This window comes from Panthera leo, chromosome E1, assembly GCF_018350215.1.
Source record: "Panthera leo isolate Ple1 chromosome E1, P.leo_Ple1_pat1.1, whole genome shotgun sequence".
Taxonomy (NCBI): Eukaryota; Metazoa; Chordata; class Mammalia; order Carnivora; family Felidae; genus Panthera; species Panthera leo.
The window spans coordinates 1,994,480-2,015,262 of NC_056692.1; the positions used below are offsets into that span (position 1 = coordinate 1,994,480).

The 20,783-nt window shown below is 53.5% G+C and overlaps 1 protein-coding gene across 1 annotated transcript; it reads right to left on the bottom strand.

Annotated features, from left to right (window-relative positions):
* Positions 1–4,680: 4,680 nt before the first annotated feature.
* On the bottom strand, positions 4,681–14,605 carry ASGR2 (asialoglycoprotein receptor 2). Its single transcript, XM_042915637.1, has 8 exons — positions 14,446–14,605; positions 10,831–10,950; positions 10,629–10,724; positions 10,154–10,225; positions 9,899–9,985; positions 9,668–9,813; positions 5,143–5,249; positions 4,681–4,893 (listed from the first exon to the last, which is right to left on the bottom strand). The coding sequence occupies exons 1-8, from the start codon at positions 14,567–14,569 to the stop codon at positions 4,737–4,739; spliced, it is 909 nt and encodes a 302-aa protein (XP_042771571.1). The 5' UTR covers positions 14,570–14,605; the 3' UTR covers positions 4,681–4,736.
* Positions 14,606–20,783: the final 6,178 nt, after the last annotated feature.

Genomic DNA, 20,783 nt, shown 5'->3' on the forward strand with positions numbered 1-20,783 from the left:
ATGAGCCAAGGTTGATACTTTTTTTTTTTTTTAAAGAAATCTCAGTGGACTCAGGAGCGCCTGGGTGGCTCGGTCGGTTGAACATTTAGTTCTTGGTTTCGGCCTGGGTCATGATCCCAGGGTCATGGGATCGAGCCCCTTGTCAGGCTCTGTGCTAGTATGGAGCTTGCTTAAGATTCTCTCTCTCTCTCTCTCTCTCTCTCTCTCTCGCCCAGAAAACTCGCCGGACGAGCAGGACAGCAGGACGTCCCAAGGCGACTGCACTGCCCCAGATCCAGTGACACCGAGGCCCCCAGCCTGGCGGGCGGGCAGGCGGCCCCGGGAGGCACAGAGCGGACTGACAAGGAACCTCCGGCGCCCTGAGCTCCAGGACCCCACCAGGCCCCTTACGAGGGCCCCCAGTGGCCCCGGCAACGTCTTCCCAGGATCGGAAACTTTTGTAGGTTGTGCAAACAGAAGTTATTCTCACTACAATCAGTGAGGGTGACCAGTGTCTCTCTCCCCTGCCACTTCCCCCCCTTCACACTGTCCTCTGTGCCAGGGGGCTGGGGACGCCTGGGTGGTTCAGGCGAAGCATCCGACTCTTGATTTCCGGTCAGGTCACGATCCCAGGGTGGTGGGATCGAGCCACACATCAGACTCCACAGTGAGTGTGGAACCTGCCTGGGATTCTCTCTCTCACTGCCCCTTCCCTGCCAGCTCTCTCTCTCTCTCTCTCTCTCTCTCTGTCTTTCTCTCTCTCAAAATAAATAAATAAACATTGGAAAAAAAAGAATTAGGCTGGAAATACATTTGACTTGAGTGGGACGGCCACGGCCACGTGGTTTGCAGTCACTTCGTGGATCCGTGTGGCTTTCAGGGGTCCTTCAGCCACGGGCTGTGCAGACGCACCGGGGGGAGACACTGAGGTGGGACGCGAAATGCGCCCTGAAGCTCTTGACATCGGTGATAAAGAGTAAACCACAACAACCTGTCCCTTCTCCTTGTGGAAAGACACCTTGCCACGTCTTTGCCACGCGTACGAGTACACAGTGAGTACTCAGGGGGGAAAAAAGCGTAGGGAACATGAATTTTATTTTTTTAATACTTTTTATTTTTATTTTTTTGTAAAAGCTTATTTATCTATTTTGAGAGAGAGCGGGGCTCGATCTCACACATCGTGAGATCATGACCTGAGCCGAAGTCGGACGCTTAACCGACAGAGCCACCCAGGCGCCCCTACGAAAATGAATTTTAGAGGTAAGTTGGGAATATTATTACAAATATCATATCCTTTTTCAGGATTTTGTGGTGTTTATGGCAGCTTTCAGCTTTTTAGAGTTGTGGGGAGGAGGGTTCTAACTTAAGTAAATATTCATAATGTTATTCTTTTTTAAGTTTTACTTATCTATTTTGATAGAAAGAGAATGAGAGAGTGTGTGTGAGCAGGGGAGGGGCAGAGAGGGAGGGAGAGAGAATCCCGAGCAGGCTCCACGCTGTCAGCACAGAGCCCGATTTGGGGCTCGATCTCACAAACCTTGAGATCACGGCCTGAGCCGATCTCAAGAGTCAGATGCTTAACCGACCGGGCCACCCAGGCGCCCCTCGTAGTGTTATTTTTTTAAGGAAGTCTCCTCAAAACTGTGTATGCTTCGGGCCCCATAAATCTTGGCTTCACCCACGTGGCTCTAGGAAAACCCAGACACTGGTTATGTGACCTGTCACCACGTGCAGAAAATTATATCCGGGCTTTTTCCAGTCAAGGATGATTTCGTAACAGGTTCAAAGAACGCGAAGAAAATTCTTAAGCGAAATAATTATTAACTTCAGAAGAAACAGCAGTTGTGCAAGAGAGGAACCGTAACCAGATCATGCGGCGTGGCTCAGCAGGTACCAGGTTGGAGGCAGGCGTAACTGAGGCAGATCCTGAATTGGGATTTCAGTGAAAATTGGTCGGACGCCTGGGTGGCTCAGTCGGTTAAGCGTCGGACCGTTTTGTTTTTTTTTAATTTACATCCAAGTTAGCATAGAGAGCAATAATGATCTCAGGACTAGATTCCTGTGACTCATCCCCTACGTATAACACCCAGTGCCCGTCCCAACAGGTGCCCTCCTTAATGCCCCTCCCCCATTTAGCCCACCCCCCCCAGCCCCTCCAGCAACCCTCAGTTTTTTCTCCGTATTTAAGAGTCTCTTATGTTTTGTCCCCCTCCCTGTTTTTATACTAGTTTTGCTTCCCTTCCCTTATGTTCATCCGTCTTGTATCTTAAATTCCACATATCAGTGAAGTCCCATGATATTCGTCTTTCTCTGACTGATTTCACTTAGCATATAGCATCGTAGCATAAAGCAGATCTCAGCTCAGGTCACGATCTTGTGGTTCGTGAGTCGGAGACCCGCGTCGGGCTCTGCCCCAGTGGCACGGAGCCTGATTGGGATTCTGTCCCTCCTTCTCTCTGTCCCTCCCACCCCCCTCAAAATAAATAAATAAACTTAAAATTAAAAAAACATTCTGATATCAATCCTAGAGGGCACAACTAAGCCCCGGAAGCGGTTTCTCTGAACAGCCCGTGCTTCAAGCCCTGTAAGGCTTGAAGCCTCATGAATGACCACTTCTGTAGTTTAATAATTTAATGCCGATCATATATGCTTTGAAGGAGGAGTCCTAGAAAATTTTGAAAGTGAAAATGAGGAAATCGTGGAGCGCCTGGGTGGCTCAGTCAGTTAAGCATCTGACTTTGGCTCAGGTCACGATCTTGTGGTTCGAGAGTTTGAGCCCCGAGTCGGGCTCTGTGTTGACAGCTCGGCTCAGAGCCTGGAGCCCCCTTTGGATTCTGTCTCCCTCTCTCTCTGCCCCTACCCCATTCAGGTTCTGCCTCTCTCTCAAAAATAAATGAGCATTAAAAATTTTTTTTAAAAAGAAAATTAGGAAATGGAGAAAGCATGGGGTCAGAAGCAGCAATTGCTTGAAATATTGCAGGTGAAAATATGGGGCGCCTGGGTGACTCAGTCAGTTGAGCGTCAGACTTCAGCTCTGGTCATCATCTCACAGTTCATGGGTTCGAGCCCCGCGTCGGGCTCCGTGCTGTCAGCACAGAGCCCGCTTCAGATCCTCTGCCCCTCCCCTGCTCACGCGCTCTCTCAAAAATAAATAAAAACATTAAAAAATAAATATTATAGGTGAACACAAAAATGGCCACTGGTCCAGCACAGAGAATGGCCAGATTCCCCAGGGCACATCCATGCTTGGGAACTCTCGATGCCAGATTCCACGAGGCAGAACTTGTCAGGGAGCAGGCGAGACTGGGTGCACGGCCACAAAATCAAAAGAAGCCAGAGCGAGATGCCACGTTGCACCCAGGCACGAATGCAGGAAACCCCCTGACGGGAAACCTGGCTCGGGTCATGTTATGCGTCCACTTGACCGGACCCCAGGGTGCCAGTCAGACACCATCGTGGGTGTGTCTGTGCTCGGGGATAGGGTGAACGCTGGAATTGGTAGAGCAGGTCGGGCTAAGCCCCCGGCTAGAATAAACAGTGGGCCCTCCCGGGAGGAAGAGAACGTTCTCCCTGCCTGACCCCCTTCTCCCTGCACCATCAGCTGGCACGGGAAGGGAACATCCACTCTTCCCGGGTCGTGAGCTCGCCGCCTTCACCTGGAACCCCACCATGGGCTGTCCTGGGTGCCCGGGCTGTGGATTCACACTGGAATTGTCACCACTGGCTCTCCGGGGGGTCCGGCTCGCCTGCACACCCGCAGGACCCGAGACTCGTCAACCTCCATAATCGCACGAGCCAAATCCTTATAACAAATCTCTTTAATAAGTGATACACACACATACGTCCACATCCGACTGGTTCTTTGGAGAGCCCTGACTAATCCTCTGGGCACGATGGTTAACTCTGGGAGAAGGCGGGGGAGTGAGGAGCCTCCCCGTGTGTGTGTGTGTGTGTGTGTGTGTGTGTGTGTGTGAGAGAGAGAGGCAGAGAGAGAGAGAGAAACACTTTTTACTAAGACCATATATTATTTTAGTAAAAATAAAACAGCCAATTGTTTAAAGGCCCTCTTAATATCGCCTTCAGGATGATCTTGGAAGGGTGAAGTTCAGGCACCGTGGAAGCGGGCCAGTGACACCCTGCGCTGGGGAAATGTCTAGATCTGTTACGGTCCAGAGAGGAGCGGTCACAGTGGACACAGGGCACAGAGGCTTCCTGACCTGCCTCCCCTTAGAGAGTATTTTCCATGGGCCCCCAGGCAGCTGGGCCACAGCTCCTGGGCTGGCGGGGGGGGGGGGGGGGGGGGCTGTTGTTCCCCAAAACCTCTTCTGCAGGAGACCCCCCCCCACTGCCAAGGATTTGGGGGGTGGTGGGCGCTGTTTCCAGGGGCTGCGTCCCGCTGAGCGGCTCTGCTCCAAGCCCCCCTCCCCTCCCTGACCCATGTCCCTTGGGATGGGGTCCCCACGAGCAGCTGGCTCGGACTGAACCTGTCTCTTCCGGACCCCCCACCCCTTCTTTGCTCCCCACCTCTCCCAGCTCCCAACGACCAGTCCACACAGTTTCTAGTCATTTCTTCTTCCCCTATTGAGCGGCCTGAGAATCATAATCGTGACGGTGACTTGCTGTAGGAGGCGGGACCTCAGCATCTCCAGGGCGGTGATGCCCCCCCCCCCCACCCGCTCCGCTCCTCCCCAGGCCTCTATTTTTCCTTTCTTCAAAATCCTCCGGTGAGCTGGGGGGCGGGGCAGGGGGCGGGGCTTCTAACCCGTGATGTTCTGCCTCATCTCGCACACCCAGCGCTGCACCTGCTGGCAGAAATTGTCATTCCAGCGGCCATTGGAGCGGACTTCCGCGCAGTCTTCGCCTCCTCCCACCTCGTGGCCCTGCCAGTCGTCTGGCTGAGTGGCGGCCCAGTTCCTAGGAAGGCAGGCTAGAGCTCAGGCTTTGACCCCTACCTACCCCTGCAGCCCTCACCGCCCCCCCCCCCCCAGCCCCCAGCTCGGGAAAAGCACATCCCGAGGAGAGGAGGGGGCCAGGGAGCACACGCTGCAGCCTTGGAGGTTGGGAACCTGGGAGCGGGAGGCCTGGGGACTTTGGTCCCCGAGGGAAGGGTGGGAGTGGCTGGCCCCAGGCCAGACGAAGGAGGACGAGGGGGGAGCCACTTACTTGTAGCCATGATTATAGTCTGTGCCATCCACCCACTTCCATGAGCCATCGCTGTCCGTGAGACCTATCCAGGCATCAAAGGGGTTTATGTGCTGTGAAATGAACTTCTGGAAAACAGGTGGTGTGACAAGTAAGGGAGATGATTCATTTCCAGAAGTAGCAACTAAAAGCTGGGCTATCTGGTTAACAGGAGTGTCCGGCCTATTGGAAATCTGCACGGACCTCCCCACTCCCACAGTGGGGTCCCAAACCCTTAGACACCTCACTTCCTATCCTAGTTCTCCCACCCTCCCGCCAGCCTCCGTTTGGCGGGATTCTTTTTCAAAGGCTTTGCAATGAGCACGCGCCACCGAACCGACGTCTCTGCGTCGCCCCAGGGAACGTCCGCTTGTTCTAATCAGACTAGTTTTGCCTCCCGTGGGCGGGCCCGGACCACGTCGGCGTAAGGCTGTACCCTCTGTAGCACGCAGCCAATGAGGAAGCAGGGGAGGGACTTCAGCTAGGAGATAAATCGTCTGCTGCAACCGCTGGGAGCGCGCCTGTCCGTCAGACGCCCGCTCTTGTAAGAACGTTGATTACAGACTCGCTTCACTGCGCTCGGAGTCTCCGCGTCGCCGCTTAGATTGGGGCAGCGGGCATGTGTCTCACAAGCGGGGAGGAAGGTTCTAGTCCCTGGGACCTCCATTCAGGCATAGCTGTGACTCCTTGAGTCTCCTCCAGCTCGATCTGAAGCACCAGCTCCCAGCACAACTATTCCTGTCTTTCCTTCTGTAACTGGAGTTATTATTTGGTGGACGTTGCCTGGGCTAAACGTCGTGCTAAGTGCTTTACGAAGATTCTCTTATCTGATCCTTACAAAGTCTCTAAATTGGGCGTCCTGGTGATTCACACTTCACATAAACGAGGTTAATGAACTTGAGGTAGCTGCAGAGCTCAGGAAGTCCAGTGCCCAGGGGTGGGGAGGTGGGGGGGATGGGGGGGTGGGACCTCCGCCCCCTGACCTGACGCCCATTTCATTCCCAGCTCACAGTTGCTACCCCGACTGAGCCCTTTCCTTGTCTCCTACCCGTGAGCTCTGACTCTGGGAATTCTGATTCTGGCCCCTGCCCCTGCTGCCCCCATGGACCCCAACACCCATTCAGGATCTCAGTTTCAGGGGAACCCAGGTGGCTCAGTTGGCTAAGTATCCAACTTCGGCTCAGGTCATGATCGCACAGTCTGTGGGTTTGAGCCCCTTGTCAGGCTCTGTGCTGACAGCTCGGAGCCTGGAGCCTGCTTCGGATTCTGTGTCTCCCTCTCTCCCTGCTCCTCCCCTGCTCGCGCTCTGTCTCTGTCTCTCTCAAAAATAAACATTTTTCAAAAACTTTTTAAAAGCAAAGAAGAGATGAATGATGTAAAATACCAGAGAAAATATCCAAGAAGAAAAATAATACGACGCTACGTGAAGGGAAGAAACCCAAGAGGAAGATTTGAGCTCTGCAAGAAAGCCCAGGAGCCCCGCAGAAAGCCGGGCGTCGAGTATAAACTATAGGCTTGAGGACAGGACCGCAAGGCAGAGGGAAAGAGAGAAAAACCAGAAGCAAAGGGCACAAGGTGGTGGCTGGGGACGGCACATCACAGAGGTATATTTGCATGACCCGTTCCGGAAAAAGAAAGAGCCCATGCAAGGAAAAAAAATGTAATGTTCATGTATTTAAACATATTTAGGGGCGCCTGGGTGGCGCAGTCGGTTAAGCGTCCGACTTCAGCCAGGTCACGATCTCGCGGTCCGTGAGTTCGAGCCCCGCGTCGGGCTCTGGGCTGATGGCTCGGAGCCTGGAGCCTGTTTCAGATTCTGTGTCTCCCTCTCTCTCTGCCCCTCCCCCGTTCATGCTCTGTCTCTCTCTGTCCCAAAAATAAATTAAAAACGTTGAAAAAAAATTAAAAAAAAAAAAACATATTTAAAAAGTTAGAAAACCCAACTTGACGAATTAAGAGGACGCTCCCGACCTCAGAGCAAAACTCCCAAGGAGAAGAATCAACAACGAGATATGCCTGGATGAGGCTGGTGAGATTCAAGACAGCAAGGACTCCAACCACTCGGGGCAAAACACTTCCAGAATCTCGGGGAGACTAGAAGCAGGAGGCATTAGCAACTTCAAAGTTGCTAAGAGACTAGATCTTAATTGCCGTCAACACAAAAAAGAAATGATTTTGTGACACGCTTAAGGTGTTAGCAAGGAGCAATCATATTGCAATGTGTAAATGTATCAAGCCCACACACTGTAGGCTTCAAACTTACACAATGTTACGTGTCAATGATATCTCAATTAAAAAAAAAAAAAAAAAAAGAATGAGGCAGGGGCACCTGGCTGGCTCAGCCAGTAGAGCATTGAATTCTTGATCTCAGGGTCATGAGTTTGAGCCCCACACTGGACATGGAGCTACTTAAAAATGAACCCCCCAAAAAACCCCCAAAAACAAAAAAACAAGGCACGTAGATAAGAATAAGTGGGCTGGTTTCCTCACCTTTCATATGGGAAGTTATATGAACTCGCTGATTTTTTTAAGCCAATAAATTTCAGCCCATCATTTACATAATTTTAAATGCAATTTAGCAATTAGAAGTCATCATTAGTATAATTAAAAATAAGCCAAGTCTAGGGGCACCGGGGGGGTTCAGTCGGTTAAGCATCTGACTTCCGCTAGGTCATGATCTCACAGTCTGTGAGTTCGAGCCCCGCGTTGGGCTCTGTGCTGACAGCTCAGAGCCTGGAGCCTGCTTCGGATTCTGTGTCTCCCTCTCTCTCTGACCCTCCCCTGCTCGCACTCTGACTCTCTCTCCGTCAAAAAATAAATAAACATTAAAAGAAAGTTTAACAGAGTTTTGGGGTGTGAGACCAAGGTCACTAGTTTTTAAACTCCTCCCGTGTAAAGTCTGGCATTATACACCCGAGGCTGAGAATCACCAATTTAAAACAGAGACTCCAAAAGCATGGACAGAGGCAGGTGAAGCAAATGCAGGGAAGAAGAAAGGAAGGACCATCTACTTTTATCCACATGCCAGGCCTGAAAGCAGACCCTGACAGTCATGCCGTCACAAGGGCAGTCAGCCAGGGCCACCGCAAAGCTGGGGCCATCACGAACTTACTGTGGGTCAGAGCACAGAGCACAGAGATCTCAGGCTGACCCACGTGAAACGGGCATTTTTTTTTTCAAGTCAAAAGTGCTTGCACATGGGCAGTTTCAACCTGATCGGCAAAGCGAAACATGTTTGTAATTATTCTACCGTATAAATACATATATACACTGATAAATTTGATATATTAATATATATAAATTTGATACATTGGCATATTGATATAATATGTTGATATCTTTATATATGTTGATATATAAACATACATAGCTGACATATTGATCGATGTCGATATGTTTGATATATTGATATCTTTATATATGTTGATATATAAACATACATAGCTGACATATTGATCGATGTCGATATGTTTGATATATTGATATCTTTATATATGTTGATATATAAATATATATTTGATATATTGATCAATGTCTATACGTTTGATATATTGGCATATTGATATCTTTATATATGTTCGTATATAAATATATATATTTGCTATGTTGATCAATGTCTATATGTTTGATATATTGGCATATTGATATCTTTATATATGTTCATATATAAATATATATATTTGATATATATTTATATTATCAAATTTAATATATTATCATTGTATTATTATATATTATCATTATATTAATATATATTAATATATTAATAATAATAAAATATATATGATAATTTATATTATCAAATTTATATATATTATCAATATATTGATAAATATATATTCAATATACATATTCAGTAAATATATTCTGGCAATATGTCGAGTTGAAAACACTGGCTAAGAAGGTGAGCGAATCTGAATTCTGGCTCTGTCCTGCATTACGGGCAAATCACTCGACCCCCCCTTTTTCTTAGTCCCCTCATCTCTCCCTCCCTCAAAGGGGGGTCCGAGCGCCGGCCCCACAGGGTCGTGAGGATTACAGGTGAACGCATGAAAACTCCTCGCACGCAGCAAAGACTCAATGATCGATCCCAGTCTCATCCTCCTTTTCAGAAAATCGCCGCCCCGCCCCCCCCCCCCCCCCCTTCTAATGGCTTGGTCCTCCCCTGGGAACACGTGTTCGCGGCTGTGGCTCGTGGCAGCGGTGGGCAGGGGAGACCTGAAGCGCTTTGGAGGGACCCAGGAACCCTGCCCGCTCTGTCCCTTTCAGCCCATGACCGACCCCACCCCAAGGCCAGCAAGAAGGGCCCCGGCGTCCACACTGCGCCGTCGGAGCACCTGTGCCCGAGCTCCTGGCGCTAACGTCCCACCTCTTAGAATCAGTGGCCGCTTCGCCATGAACTTCCCGGCGCTCGGCCACACCTCTGCTTCTGGACGCTTCCTTTGGTTAGAAAATAATACTAAAGCAGCCTGCCCAGCCCCCCGGGCATACCCTGGGCCGCGCTCACCTGCTCCTCCCTGGAGTTGACGACCACCAGGTGCGCGTTCTCCAGCCGGCAGTGCTTCTCGGCCTCCGGCCAGGTCTTCCCGGAGCGCGAGAACCAGTAGCAGCTGCCCTCGAACTCCAGCCAGTTGACCGGGCAGCATTCTGTGCCTGAGGGGCCGGGGGCGCGGGGAGATGAGCCCCGGCAGGAGGGCACAGGCGCCCCGGGACGGGGGACCCCGTGCCCGGGCCCTACCGTTGCTCCGGAAGAAGGCCATCTGACACGTCAGGATGCGCAGATCCACGGGGAAGTGCTTCAGATGAAGGAGCAGGGTGGCGTGATCTAGGGCACCGGGCGACGGGCACGGTGGGCATCGCGTGGCGGGCAGTGCCGGCGCCAACCCCCCGGGACCCCACGCGGGACTCCGCGCGCTCACGCACACACGCTGCGCGCGCACCCACGCGACGCACACTCGCACGCGCGCACACCCCCCCGGGGAGGGTCTCTGACCTGCTTCCAGGTCCTTCTGCTGTTTCTCCAGCTTGGCCTCCAGAGAGGTCAGCAGGTCACTGGCATTGCCCCCTGAAAAGGAGGACGGCTCAGGCATTCCCGCCCCCCCTCCCCCGCCCCGCCTCCACCCTGCGTCCCGGCCCCTGGCCTCCCCGCCTCCACCCCGTCCCCACAGCGGCTTTCTAAGCCTAAGCAGGGTCCCCACGTTCCCAAAACAGACCCCCCACTTCATTAGCAGGGCCTGCCGGCATGACCCCTCACCACTTAGCCCCCGCCTCGCAGGGTCTTCCTCACCCGCTGGCCTCGCAGCTTCTGTTCCCTCCACCCGGCACTAACCCGCATCCTCTGCACCTGCCTGATCATCCTTCCGGGTCCCTCCGCCCAGGGATCCCGTCCCTGGAAGCCTGGGGGCCCCCTACCCCCAGCACCCCAAACACGCCCCCCTCCTGCTCCCCCCGGGGGGGCGCCCCCTCACCATGCGAGCTGAGAGCGCCCATCTCCGTGAAGACGCCGGAGGAGAAGTGGCTGAAGTTCTCTTTCAGGATCCGCAGCTCCTCTTGAAGCTGGGCTCCTTGTCGGGGGCGGGGGACAGAAGGGACAGGGCAAAGTGGAGCGGGCTGTGTCCCGAAGGACAGCCCCTCCCCGCCGCGGCCCCGCCCGGCCCCCGCGACCCTCACTCTGGGACCCGATGACGCAGACGGCCACCAGCAGCAGGACGTTGAGGCCCAGGATGAGCAGACTGAGGCGGAGCCTGGAGCATAGACGCTGCAGCAGCCACGGCGGGCGAGGAGGGGGCCCTGGCGGAGAAGGGGCGTCAGAGGGAAGGGCCTGGGGCGCAGGAGGCCTAGCGCACGGTGGGGGCGCCGGGGGAGCGGAGCCCCGGTGGCCGGGAGGAGAGTGGGTGGGGGTAGCCGGGGAGGGAGTCACTGGGCTTTGGCCCCAGGGCTCAGGCCCTGCACACACGCATCCGCACGCTCACCCCACGTGCACACGTGCCGCCGCAGGTGCACGGGGCGCGCGGTGTTCACGTCATCCGTGGGCAAAGCCCCGCTCTCGGACCCGGGGACCCGGAGGCCCGCCTCCGTGTTCTTGCAACGCGCGCCTGGGCCGCTCGGACACGTCCCGCACCCGAAGAAGGGCCCCCGCCCCCCCTCAGTCCAGGTCATTCCACCGCAGACCGTGCCCTCCCAGCCCCTTGTCCGTGTCCTGCTGCACTCGACCCCCCCCCCCCCGTCCCTCCCTCCGCTGTGAACTCTCCCCCGTAGCCTCAGTCACTTCACAGAAACTCGGACCCCCACACACGGGCACACACATTTCTCAGTTCACCCTCGCACTCGTTGCACCCTGACTGCTGCCCACTCGCTGTTGCCCCTAGCGCAGCCCGATCCCGTCTGGCCCCCGCCACCCTCGATTTGGGACCCGATCGCGCGGCCGGGCGCCCGCAGCGGGACGTGCAGGCCCAGGGTGAGCACACACTCTCATTAGCACACATTCTCGCACACTCTGTCACAAACGCGCCCCAGCTTCACAGGCACTGAGCTGGCTTCGCCCCGCCCAGCGTCCCCTGGCCTGGGACAGCGCTGTCCTCCAGGCCGAAGCCCCGCTCAGGCACCTTCACCTGCAACAACACTTCTTTGCCTCACACCCCACTTTCCTCTGTCCCCATCGCCATGATACCTTGACACCCCTGCACCCTGGAGGGGCGGGGGGAGGTCAGCCAGAGGCCCGGAGGCTTCCTCCCCAGTCTCCCTCCTGCCACCATCCCGAAGTGGACACTCCCTGTGAGTGACCAGCCAGAACTCCTGAGATCCTGACTCCAATGACTGTCACCTCCTCCCCTTCCCACTCGGGACTCCATCCCGAGCCAGGGAGGCCACGTCTCCACACTCCACTGCGAACACAGCCTCCCCTGTGCCCGACACCCTCCCCCTCACGCCCTCCTGATGCCCGGGGCGTCTCTCCATCCAGAAGCTGTCCCTGACCCGCAGTCTTCCCCAGCCAGGTAGGTTCCCGGGGCTGAGTCCGGCCGCTCTCTCCAGCCCCGTCCGCTGCTCAGGCCCCCGTCCTGCTTCCCAGCCTGACCTAGGACCCATAGACCCCAATCCTGGGCGAGGGCGGCAACCCGTCCCCACACCCCCGCTCAAATCAGACCGCCCGCGGCCGACACGGACAAGTCTTGGTGCCTCAACGTTCTCGTGCCCGCTTCTGTGAGGGACCCCAAATCGCCAGACTCACAGAAGTCTAAGACGACGGTTGCCGGGGCCCAAGGAAATGGGGAGTCGCTGTTCGACGGGTACAAAGTTGCGCTTATGCAAGACGAGTAAGATCCGGACATCTGCCGTACAGCTCCGTGCCCGTAGCTAACAGCACGCTGTCGTGCCCCGAGCCGCTGGCTAAGAGGGTAGGACTCGGATTCAAGGTTCTTACCACATAAGAAACATGGAGGTCAGAAGACGAGCCACCTGACTGGATGGTTCTGAGAACACAATGAGGTCAAATATAAAAGGTGCTGCCCAGGCAAGTTTCAAGGTAAAAGCGAAGGTCTGCCAGGGGCGCCTGGGTGGCTCAGTCGGTTAAGCATCCGACTTCGGCTCGGGTGGGGATCTCACAGTTCGTGAGTTCGAGCCCCGCGTCTGTATCTGTGCTGACGGCTCGGAGCCTGGAGCCTGCTTCGGATTATGCATCTCCCTCTCTGTCTGCCCCTCCCTTGCTTGCACTCTGTTTCTCTCTCTCAAAAATAAATAAACATTAAAAAAAAAAAAAAGCAAGGGTCTGCCAGACGTGGAAAAACAGAGGCTATATTCACCCACCCCGCCAGAAACAACCAAGACATAAATCAGCCACCTCTCTCAAGACACTTGAACCTCAGGCAACAAAGGGCAAGGGTCCGGGGAGACGGGAAAAATGATATGGGCCCCAGTGGTCACCCGCCTGCTTCTAGGAGACAGTTTTCAGGCCTTGGGCAGGGAGGGGAAATCCCAGCAGGGCCCGGCAGACTCTCGGAGCTGAGGAAGCGAGAGTTTGGGGAGACCACAAGGGCAGAGTTCAGACAGGAGAGAGATGCCCAGAGAATTCTGGTCTGCGGAGGGCTGCACACTGATCAACACGTGCATGTCAGGAAAACTACCCAAGGCCAGGCAAGATAAAACCAACCTGGAAGGGCAAAGGAACCCTGTGTGGCACTCATACAGGACTGGGAATGGTACCTTGGGAGGGCTCCAGACCCGCCTGACAAATCATAAAAGTGGGGACGCCTGGCTGTCTCCGCTGGAAGAGCATGTGACTCTTGGTCTGAGTCATGAGTTCAAGCCCTGAGTTGGGTGTAGAGATTACTAAAGAAAAAAATTAAATAAACTTAAAAAAATAAGGTAACAAGTTTTCTTTTCAAAAATTCATAAAAGCAAAACCCAAAAGGATCAGATCGACTCCAAGTTGCTTAACTGCACCCCAGAACAAAGCTCAAGAATATTCAGAGGAATATAACTATATCCAGCACACAACACAGTAAAGTTCACAATGTCTAGCCTGCACTCAAAGATTACCAGACATACAAAGAGGCAGGAAAACACAACTCATGTTGAGGAGGTTCATAAATCTATCAACACCAAGCCAGAGGCACCTGTGTGGCTCAGTCAGTCACTCACACGTGACTCTTGATTTTGGTTCAGGTCATGATCTCATGGTTCATGGGTTCAAGCCCCATATTGGGCTCTGCACTGACAACTAGGAGCCTGCTTGGGATTCTCTCTCTCCCTCTCTCTCTCTCTCTCTCTCTCTCTCTCTGCCCCTCCCTCGTTCAGGTGGTCTCTCTATCTCTCTCAAAGTAAATAAATAAACCTAAAAAAAAAATCCAGAATGGATGCAGACATTAGAATTAGCAGACAAGGGCATTAAAACAGATATTGTAAAAATATTCTAGATTCTTAAAAATGTAACTACAGGGGCACCTGGGGGCTCAGTCAATTAAGCATCTGACTTCGGCTCAGGTCATGATCTCACAGTTTGTGAGTTCGAGCCCAGCGTCGGGCTCGGTGCTGACAGCTCGGAGCCTGGAGCCTGCTTCGGATTCTGTGTCTCCCTCTCTCTCTGCCCCTCCCCCACTAGTACTCTGTCTCTTTCTCTCTCAAAAATAAATAAATATTAAAAATTTTTTTAATAATAAAAAATGTAAGTACACATCAAAGCAGATACTTAAAAAGTCCCACCACTGTGAAAGGGACAGAGGCCTCGGGGAGACAGAGAAATCGGCAGCTGGGGGAAAGGGAGCAAAGCCCGGGAAGCTGGGTGCTCACCTGCGTGGAAAGGGTCTTCTCTCCTGGGGTTGTGCCCATGACGGCCTGGCCCCTCCCCTCCACCCGGCTGGTGGTCGTTTCCCTCGGAGTCCAGCTGCTGGATGTTTTGAAAGTCCTTGGCCATGCTGGGTGCAGGGCTGGAGCCTGGGCGGTTGAGGCTCCTCTGAGGACTGGGGCTGAGTTCGGGCTGAAGCTTGAGCTAAGATGTGAATTCGGGCAGAGGCCGATGGGGGGGTGGGCGGAGGACCCGAGCACATCGAGGCTACCGTCTGGGTTCGGTCTAAGGTTGGAGGGGAGTTTGGGGCTGAAATGCAGCTGGGTCTCGTCCCTTCTCAGGACACCGCTTGGGCCGGGACCCGGCCAGGAACCCTCCTTCCCTGCTTTCATGGACCAAACCCCCCTCTTCCACCAGCCCCCACGGTCCCTGCGCTAGGGTCTCCTCCATACCAAACATCCCCAGTCCCACCTGCCCCTGACTTTGGTTACCTGTCAGGGGTATGGAGGGCTGACGCCCGAGTCCCTCGGGCAGCCCGGCCCCAGGGCGAGGAGGGGCTAGACCCCGGAAAAGTGGGCCAGGTGGTACCAGGAGGGCTGGCCCAGGCGAGGGCCCCGAGTCCGTGTGTCTGAGTGTCCAAGTGGTTCTAACCTGGCCTCTCCTGTCCCTGGGACTTTGGACAGTAAACAGAAGTGGAAACAGGGTTGGAACTCAGGCAAAGTGTCGTGGGGGCGGGGGACACGACTGTCTCTATTCTTCCCAGAGAAAGGGGTCTCCTGGCCTGTCCCCCTCACCCCCGCACGCCGGTCACCTCGCGCCTCGCTGCACCGTTCGGGAGGGGTGCGGGCCAGGAGGGGACTGGGGCTCAGTTCACTGTTTCCCCTCTGCCCCTCCCCCCTTCCACGCCCTGCCCCTGAATTTCCCAGAATTGTTGGTGTCTCCAAATATGCCCGGGCCCGGATCAGAGGCGCCAGTTCCCTGTTCTTGCCCAACGTGCGGGCTCAGCACCAGGCCCCCCAGCTCTGGGCTGACTCACCTCACTCTCCTGGGAATAAAGCCCCTCAGGACCAGCTTCGCCCTCCTGTGCTGAATGGGTCCCAAGGCGGCCCCCCAGGGCTGGCACTTCTGTGGCCCCCACCTCCCAGGGGAGGGAATGGGGCCTCGGGAAGATGAAGGGACCTTCCCTGGGCAGGCAGAGAGAAGCAGCCCAGCATAAAAGAGGGGAGAAGTCAGGGGCTCCCCGGGGGCTCAGCCGGTTAAGCGTCTTGATCTCAGCTCAGGTCATGATCTCACAGTTCGTGCGTTCGAGCCCCGCCTCGGGCTCTGTGCTGATGGCGGGGAAACGGCTTGGAGTTCTGTCTCTCCTTCTCTCTGCCGCTCACCGGTTTATTCCTCTCTCTCTGTCTCTCAAGGTAAATAAATAAACTTAAAAGAAAAAAAATAAGAGGGGAAAAGTCACCGGAGCTCACCATAGCTTGAGAAAGAAAACAGCTTTTGTCCCTGATTTTGTGACCCTCACCAAACGCCTGCTGGCCGAGGACAGAGTTTCTCTGATGCAGCTAAGTCCTTGTGCTGAAAAGGTATCAGGGGCCTGTGTTTTCCGGCGGGAACTTGCAGACACACGGGACAGCCACACATTCCGACCTCCTGCCTTCCTGCCAGGTCCCCAAGGCAGTGGTGGCTGCTTTGGTTTTGTGACCATATCCCTCAGTCAGACACACGCACCCCCCCCCCCCACACACATACACTGTGCCTTCACTTTGTTCTGATGCCCCAGCACCTGCCGCATAGCAGGTGCTTGACGAGTATTTGCTGAAGAAACGAGCGGATGAAGGAATGAATTGGTACATGCGTTGTGGACGCGACGGTTTCCTACAACAGTGCTCACCTCGCTCCCCGCATCCTACTTCGTGACCACCTACGCGAACTTTCCCGGTCGGCTCACGGGCCACGCCCCCAGGCTTGGAAATCAGGGCTGGGAGGCCCCAGTCTGGGCAAGGAGGTGGTTTCAGTTCCAAGATTTGGGCAAGAACTTTGCCAAGTGGATTATCCACTGCCTGTCGAGGTGGGCCAGCTGCCATCCGGGGATGGGGGGGATTCTCACTGGCCACCCACCTCCACGGAACTGGGTTCAACAGCCCCCCCCCCCACACTGGCGAGATAGGACAGGGGACACGAGAGACATTCGCTGCGTCCTTCTCTTTCTCCCTGTTCCAAAGCCAGCATTTTAGGGACGCCTGGCTGGCTGAGTCAGTAGAGCGTGCAACTCTTGGTCTCGGGGTTGTGAGTCCGAGCGCCACGTTAGATGTAGGGATTACTTAAAAATAAAATCTTGAGGGGCGCCTGGGTGGGTCAGTCAGTTACGCATCTGACTTCTGCTGAGGTCATGATCTCACGGCTTGTGAGTTCGAGCCCCGCGGCGGGCTCTGTGCTGACAGCTCGGAGCCTGGAGCCTGCTTCGGATTCCGTGTCTCCCTCTCTCTGCCCCTCCCCTGTTCATGCTCTCTCTCTCTCTCTCTCTCAAAAATAAACATTAAAAAACTTTTTTTTAATCTTGAAAATCAGGTTTTAATTTACCGATAGCTGACATATACTTGGATTATTTCTAAAGGTTTTATATTGTCTTACCACTTTTTTCTTGGGTTTTTCTGATTTGGGTTATGGAATCCTGTTTTTATTTGGTTGATTTTGGCTTGGAATTTTTTTGGGGGGGGGGACCTCAGGCACAGAAACTTAGGTTAGCTGTATTCCTGAGTTGGTGACACCCAATCTTCCCTCCTACTTCCCCTGTTCCCCCAAAGCCAATCCTCCTACTCTCCACGGGCAGCCAGAATGGTGTCTTTGCTGCATGGGACAACCTCCAAAGATGGCGACCATCAACTTTTCTGATGGGCGCGCAAGTCGCAACACCCTTCCAGAGCTACAGTCTGCTTCCCCTCCCCGCGGAGCTGGGCTCACTGGGTGACTTGCCGTGGCCGATGGAAAGCGCTAGAAGGGACAATCTGCCAGTTCTGGGCCCAGGCTTCAGCTCTCAGTCTTGGAAGCCAGCCACCATGTTTTACGGGAGCCCAGCTACCCTGCTACAGAGACAGAGGCTTGGGCTGGAGGTGGGGAGGCAAGACACCATACGGACATTGAGAGATCGAGAGAGAGAGGGACAGAGAGAGAGAGAGACCACACGGGGAAATGCTGAGGCCTGAGGACATGTGAACAAAGCCTTCTGGGAGCTTCCAGCCCAGCCCAGCCCAACAGCTGAATACACCCGAGTGCGTAACCCTAGCCAATGCGACATGGGCCCCCTGGCCGGGCCTGCCCTAATTTCTGGCCCCAGAGAGTCTTGAGACATAATAAGCAGTCATTTGTTTTCAACCGCTGAAGTTGGGGGTGGATGTATGTTATGTATCAACAGGTAACCACAACAATATTTACTCTTCAATATGCATCCTTGTCAAATGTGTGCGTGTCTATTTGTCCGTCAGGTGCGTAAATGGGACTTTCATAAATGTTTTGTTCCTGACCTTCCTCGCCCAGCAACAAATGTTTAAGATCCGTCCGCGTTGCTATCAGCACATCTGGCTTGTTGCTACGAAGTCACTGGTGTGTGTCGATCGCGGTTTATTTACCCAGTCCCCTAGCGAGGAACCCGAGGCTGTCGCCAGCTCCCAACTGCCACCGTCTACACCGCGGCTGATGTTCCCACCACGTTTCCACGCGGACGTACGTGAGAAGTTCTCTCGGAACTATATCCAAGAATGAAATCGCTGGGTCACGGGATATTCACGCGCTTCATTCCAGGCACACGCACGTTTTTTGCGCGGATGAGATCGGAGCCACAATATTTTTTTTTTTTGGTGGTCTTTGTCCCCCTTTTCTTTTTTCTGCTTGCCTGAGATCCTCCCCCTCCCCCCTCCCCCCTTACTGTCTCTCCCATCCCTGAGCCTTCTATGAGAATAGTAATAACCCAGAATTATCTTTCTGTCTTCTCTCTGCTGGTCACCATGTCCCTGCGCAGATCTAGGCGACACCTTCCCTGTATAATACGGTCAAATCACGAGATCACAGACTATTCTCAGGCTTGATTTGCCTGAGTCCCGTCAGGGCACACGTTTTCCAGAATGGCTATGCCCGAGGATACCGCCCCCCCCCCCCACTGGCCCATGACAGTCCCCCCCACCCCCACCCCTCCAACCCCTATCTGGTTCATCCTTCTCAACCTTTGACACTATTCAACTTCCCAGTTACTGCAGATCTGACACCTTCTTCCCAGTTTCTTATTTCACATTTCCAGTTAAGAGTGGGCTTGGATACTTCCTCATCTGTGTGGTGATCATCTGAGTTTCCCCTTGTAAGAACTGCTCTTTTCATATCCTTTGTCTATTTTCCTATCGGGTTTCCTGAACCCACTTTGTGGATTAACCAGGATTTCTGGTGTATTCTAGACGCTTGTTCAAAAAACAAGAAAGCTCTTTCGAAAATAAAAAAGTAATAACCATAGTATTGTTGAAGTCAAAAAACTTAGGAGAAGCTTTGGAAGATAAATTTTAGGAAAGCTCCCAGGAAAGAGAGGGACAGAGAGACAGAGAGAGAGAGAGCGCAAAAGGACAAAGAGATAAAAAGAAAAAAAACGTTTTAATAAGAAAATAGCTAAATTAGGGGGACTCTTTTCCCCCCTCTGGCCTCGTGTTTCCACGTACGTTTCTCATTAGGGAAACTCTCTGGGCCTCCACCCCAGCCCCCCAGCTCCCAGGCACATAGGTCTGCCTAATTCTTGAATGAAATCTTAATAAGTCCTTTTGATTTAAGATTTTAAGCGAAACCCACCTTTCACTGCTTATCAGCAAAAAAGACGACATCTCAATATCCGTATATCTGTCTACTGAGACTTAGTTCAGAGGAGAGAGGGCTTTTCCTTCATCGGCCCTGTAAAACCTCCTTATTTGCCGTGAGAGATCAACGTGGAGAGCGAACAACCCCCTGGGAGAAGTTCTAGAAGGAAAAACAGGGAACTAAAAGGGAGAAAGTTATCAAAGAAATGGTGCAAGAATGTTAGAATGAAAACATTGAGGCCTCCAATTCAGATCACCAACTAATTGCTCAGGTCAGTCACTGAAGAATGACCCGAAGGGTGCCATTGTGAAATTTCAGAATACCAGGGAAGGTTCTGGAAGCCACTGGAGAGGGAGGGAAATCCCCTACAAAGACACGAGAATGAGAACGGACCCCACTCATCAGCGGTTAAATTCCGCACTGGGCGGGCAGGGGGCCCCTGGGCAGCTCAGTCAGTTCAGCGTCCCACTTCGGCTCAGGTCATGATCTCGTGGTTCGTGAGTTCGAGCCCCGCTTCGGGCTCTGGGCTGACAGCTCGGAGCCCGGAGCCCGCTTCGGATTCTGGGTCTCCCTCTCTCTCTGCCCCTCCCCTGCTCGTGCTCTGTCTCTCTCTCTTAAAAGTAGATAAGCATTTTTTAAAAAGGTTTTTTAATGATTCTCAAAATAGTGCAAGTCGTCCTGATGAACGTGAGGTCAGCGGTGGCCAAGTCAGTCAACTACCCTGCAGGTAGGTGGTAGAGACAGAACCTGCCCAGGCTGAATAAATGGTAAAGAATTCTGTATTCACCGCCCCTCCCCTGCAGTGAAGTGCAGGGAGGCCCGGGCAACCTTAGCGGGTGTGCATAATTCCATCCTCTCCAATCTGACGCCCCCCAAAAATGTGGAATGGATTAAACGAGACCCAGGGAATGACAGCTGCGAGTTTAACCCTAGCTTAGCAACTAGAAGACGGCTCACCGCGTCTCCAGCTCGGACCAGCAAGAATCCCCAACCCCAGCTGACGTGCGATAGCAAAGCTCCCCCTCTAGGGAAGGATAGCCTTTTTCTTTTTTTAATTAACTTATTTATTTTGAGAGAGAGAAAGAAAGCAAGCGGGGAAGGGGTAGAGAGAAGGAGAGAGAATCCCAAGCAGGTTCCAGGTTCCGAGCTGTCGGCACGGAGCCCGACGCGGGGCTCGAACCCACGGACCGCGACAACCTGACCTGAGCCGAAGTCGGACGCTTAACCGACTGAGCCAGCCAGGCGTCCCTGAAGTTAGTCTTGTGATATCAGAGTAAAATATAAAATCAAGCACTTGACGTTTGACTTGTGCTTTCAGTTGGAGGATATGAAATAATTTGACGGTGTTTGTAAGAGCATCAGTATGTTTAAGAGACCCCGAGATTCATTATGAATATTAATTTAACTTATCTGCTTAGTTAGGTTTTGCTTGCTCAAGGTCAGGCTTATTTATTTATTTATTTATGAGACAGAGAGAGAGAGAGAGAGAGAGAGCAGGGGAGGGGCAGAGAGAGAG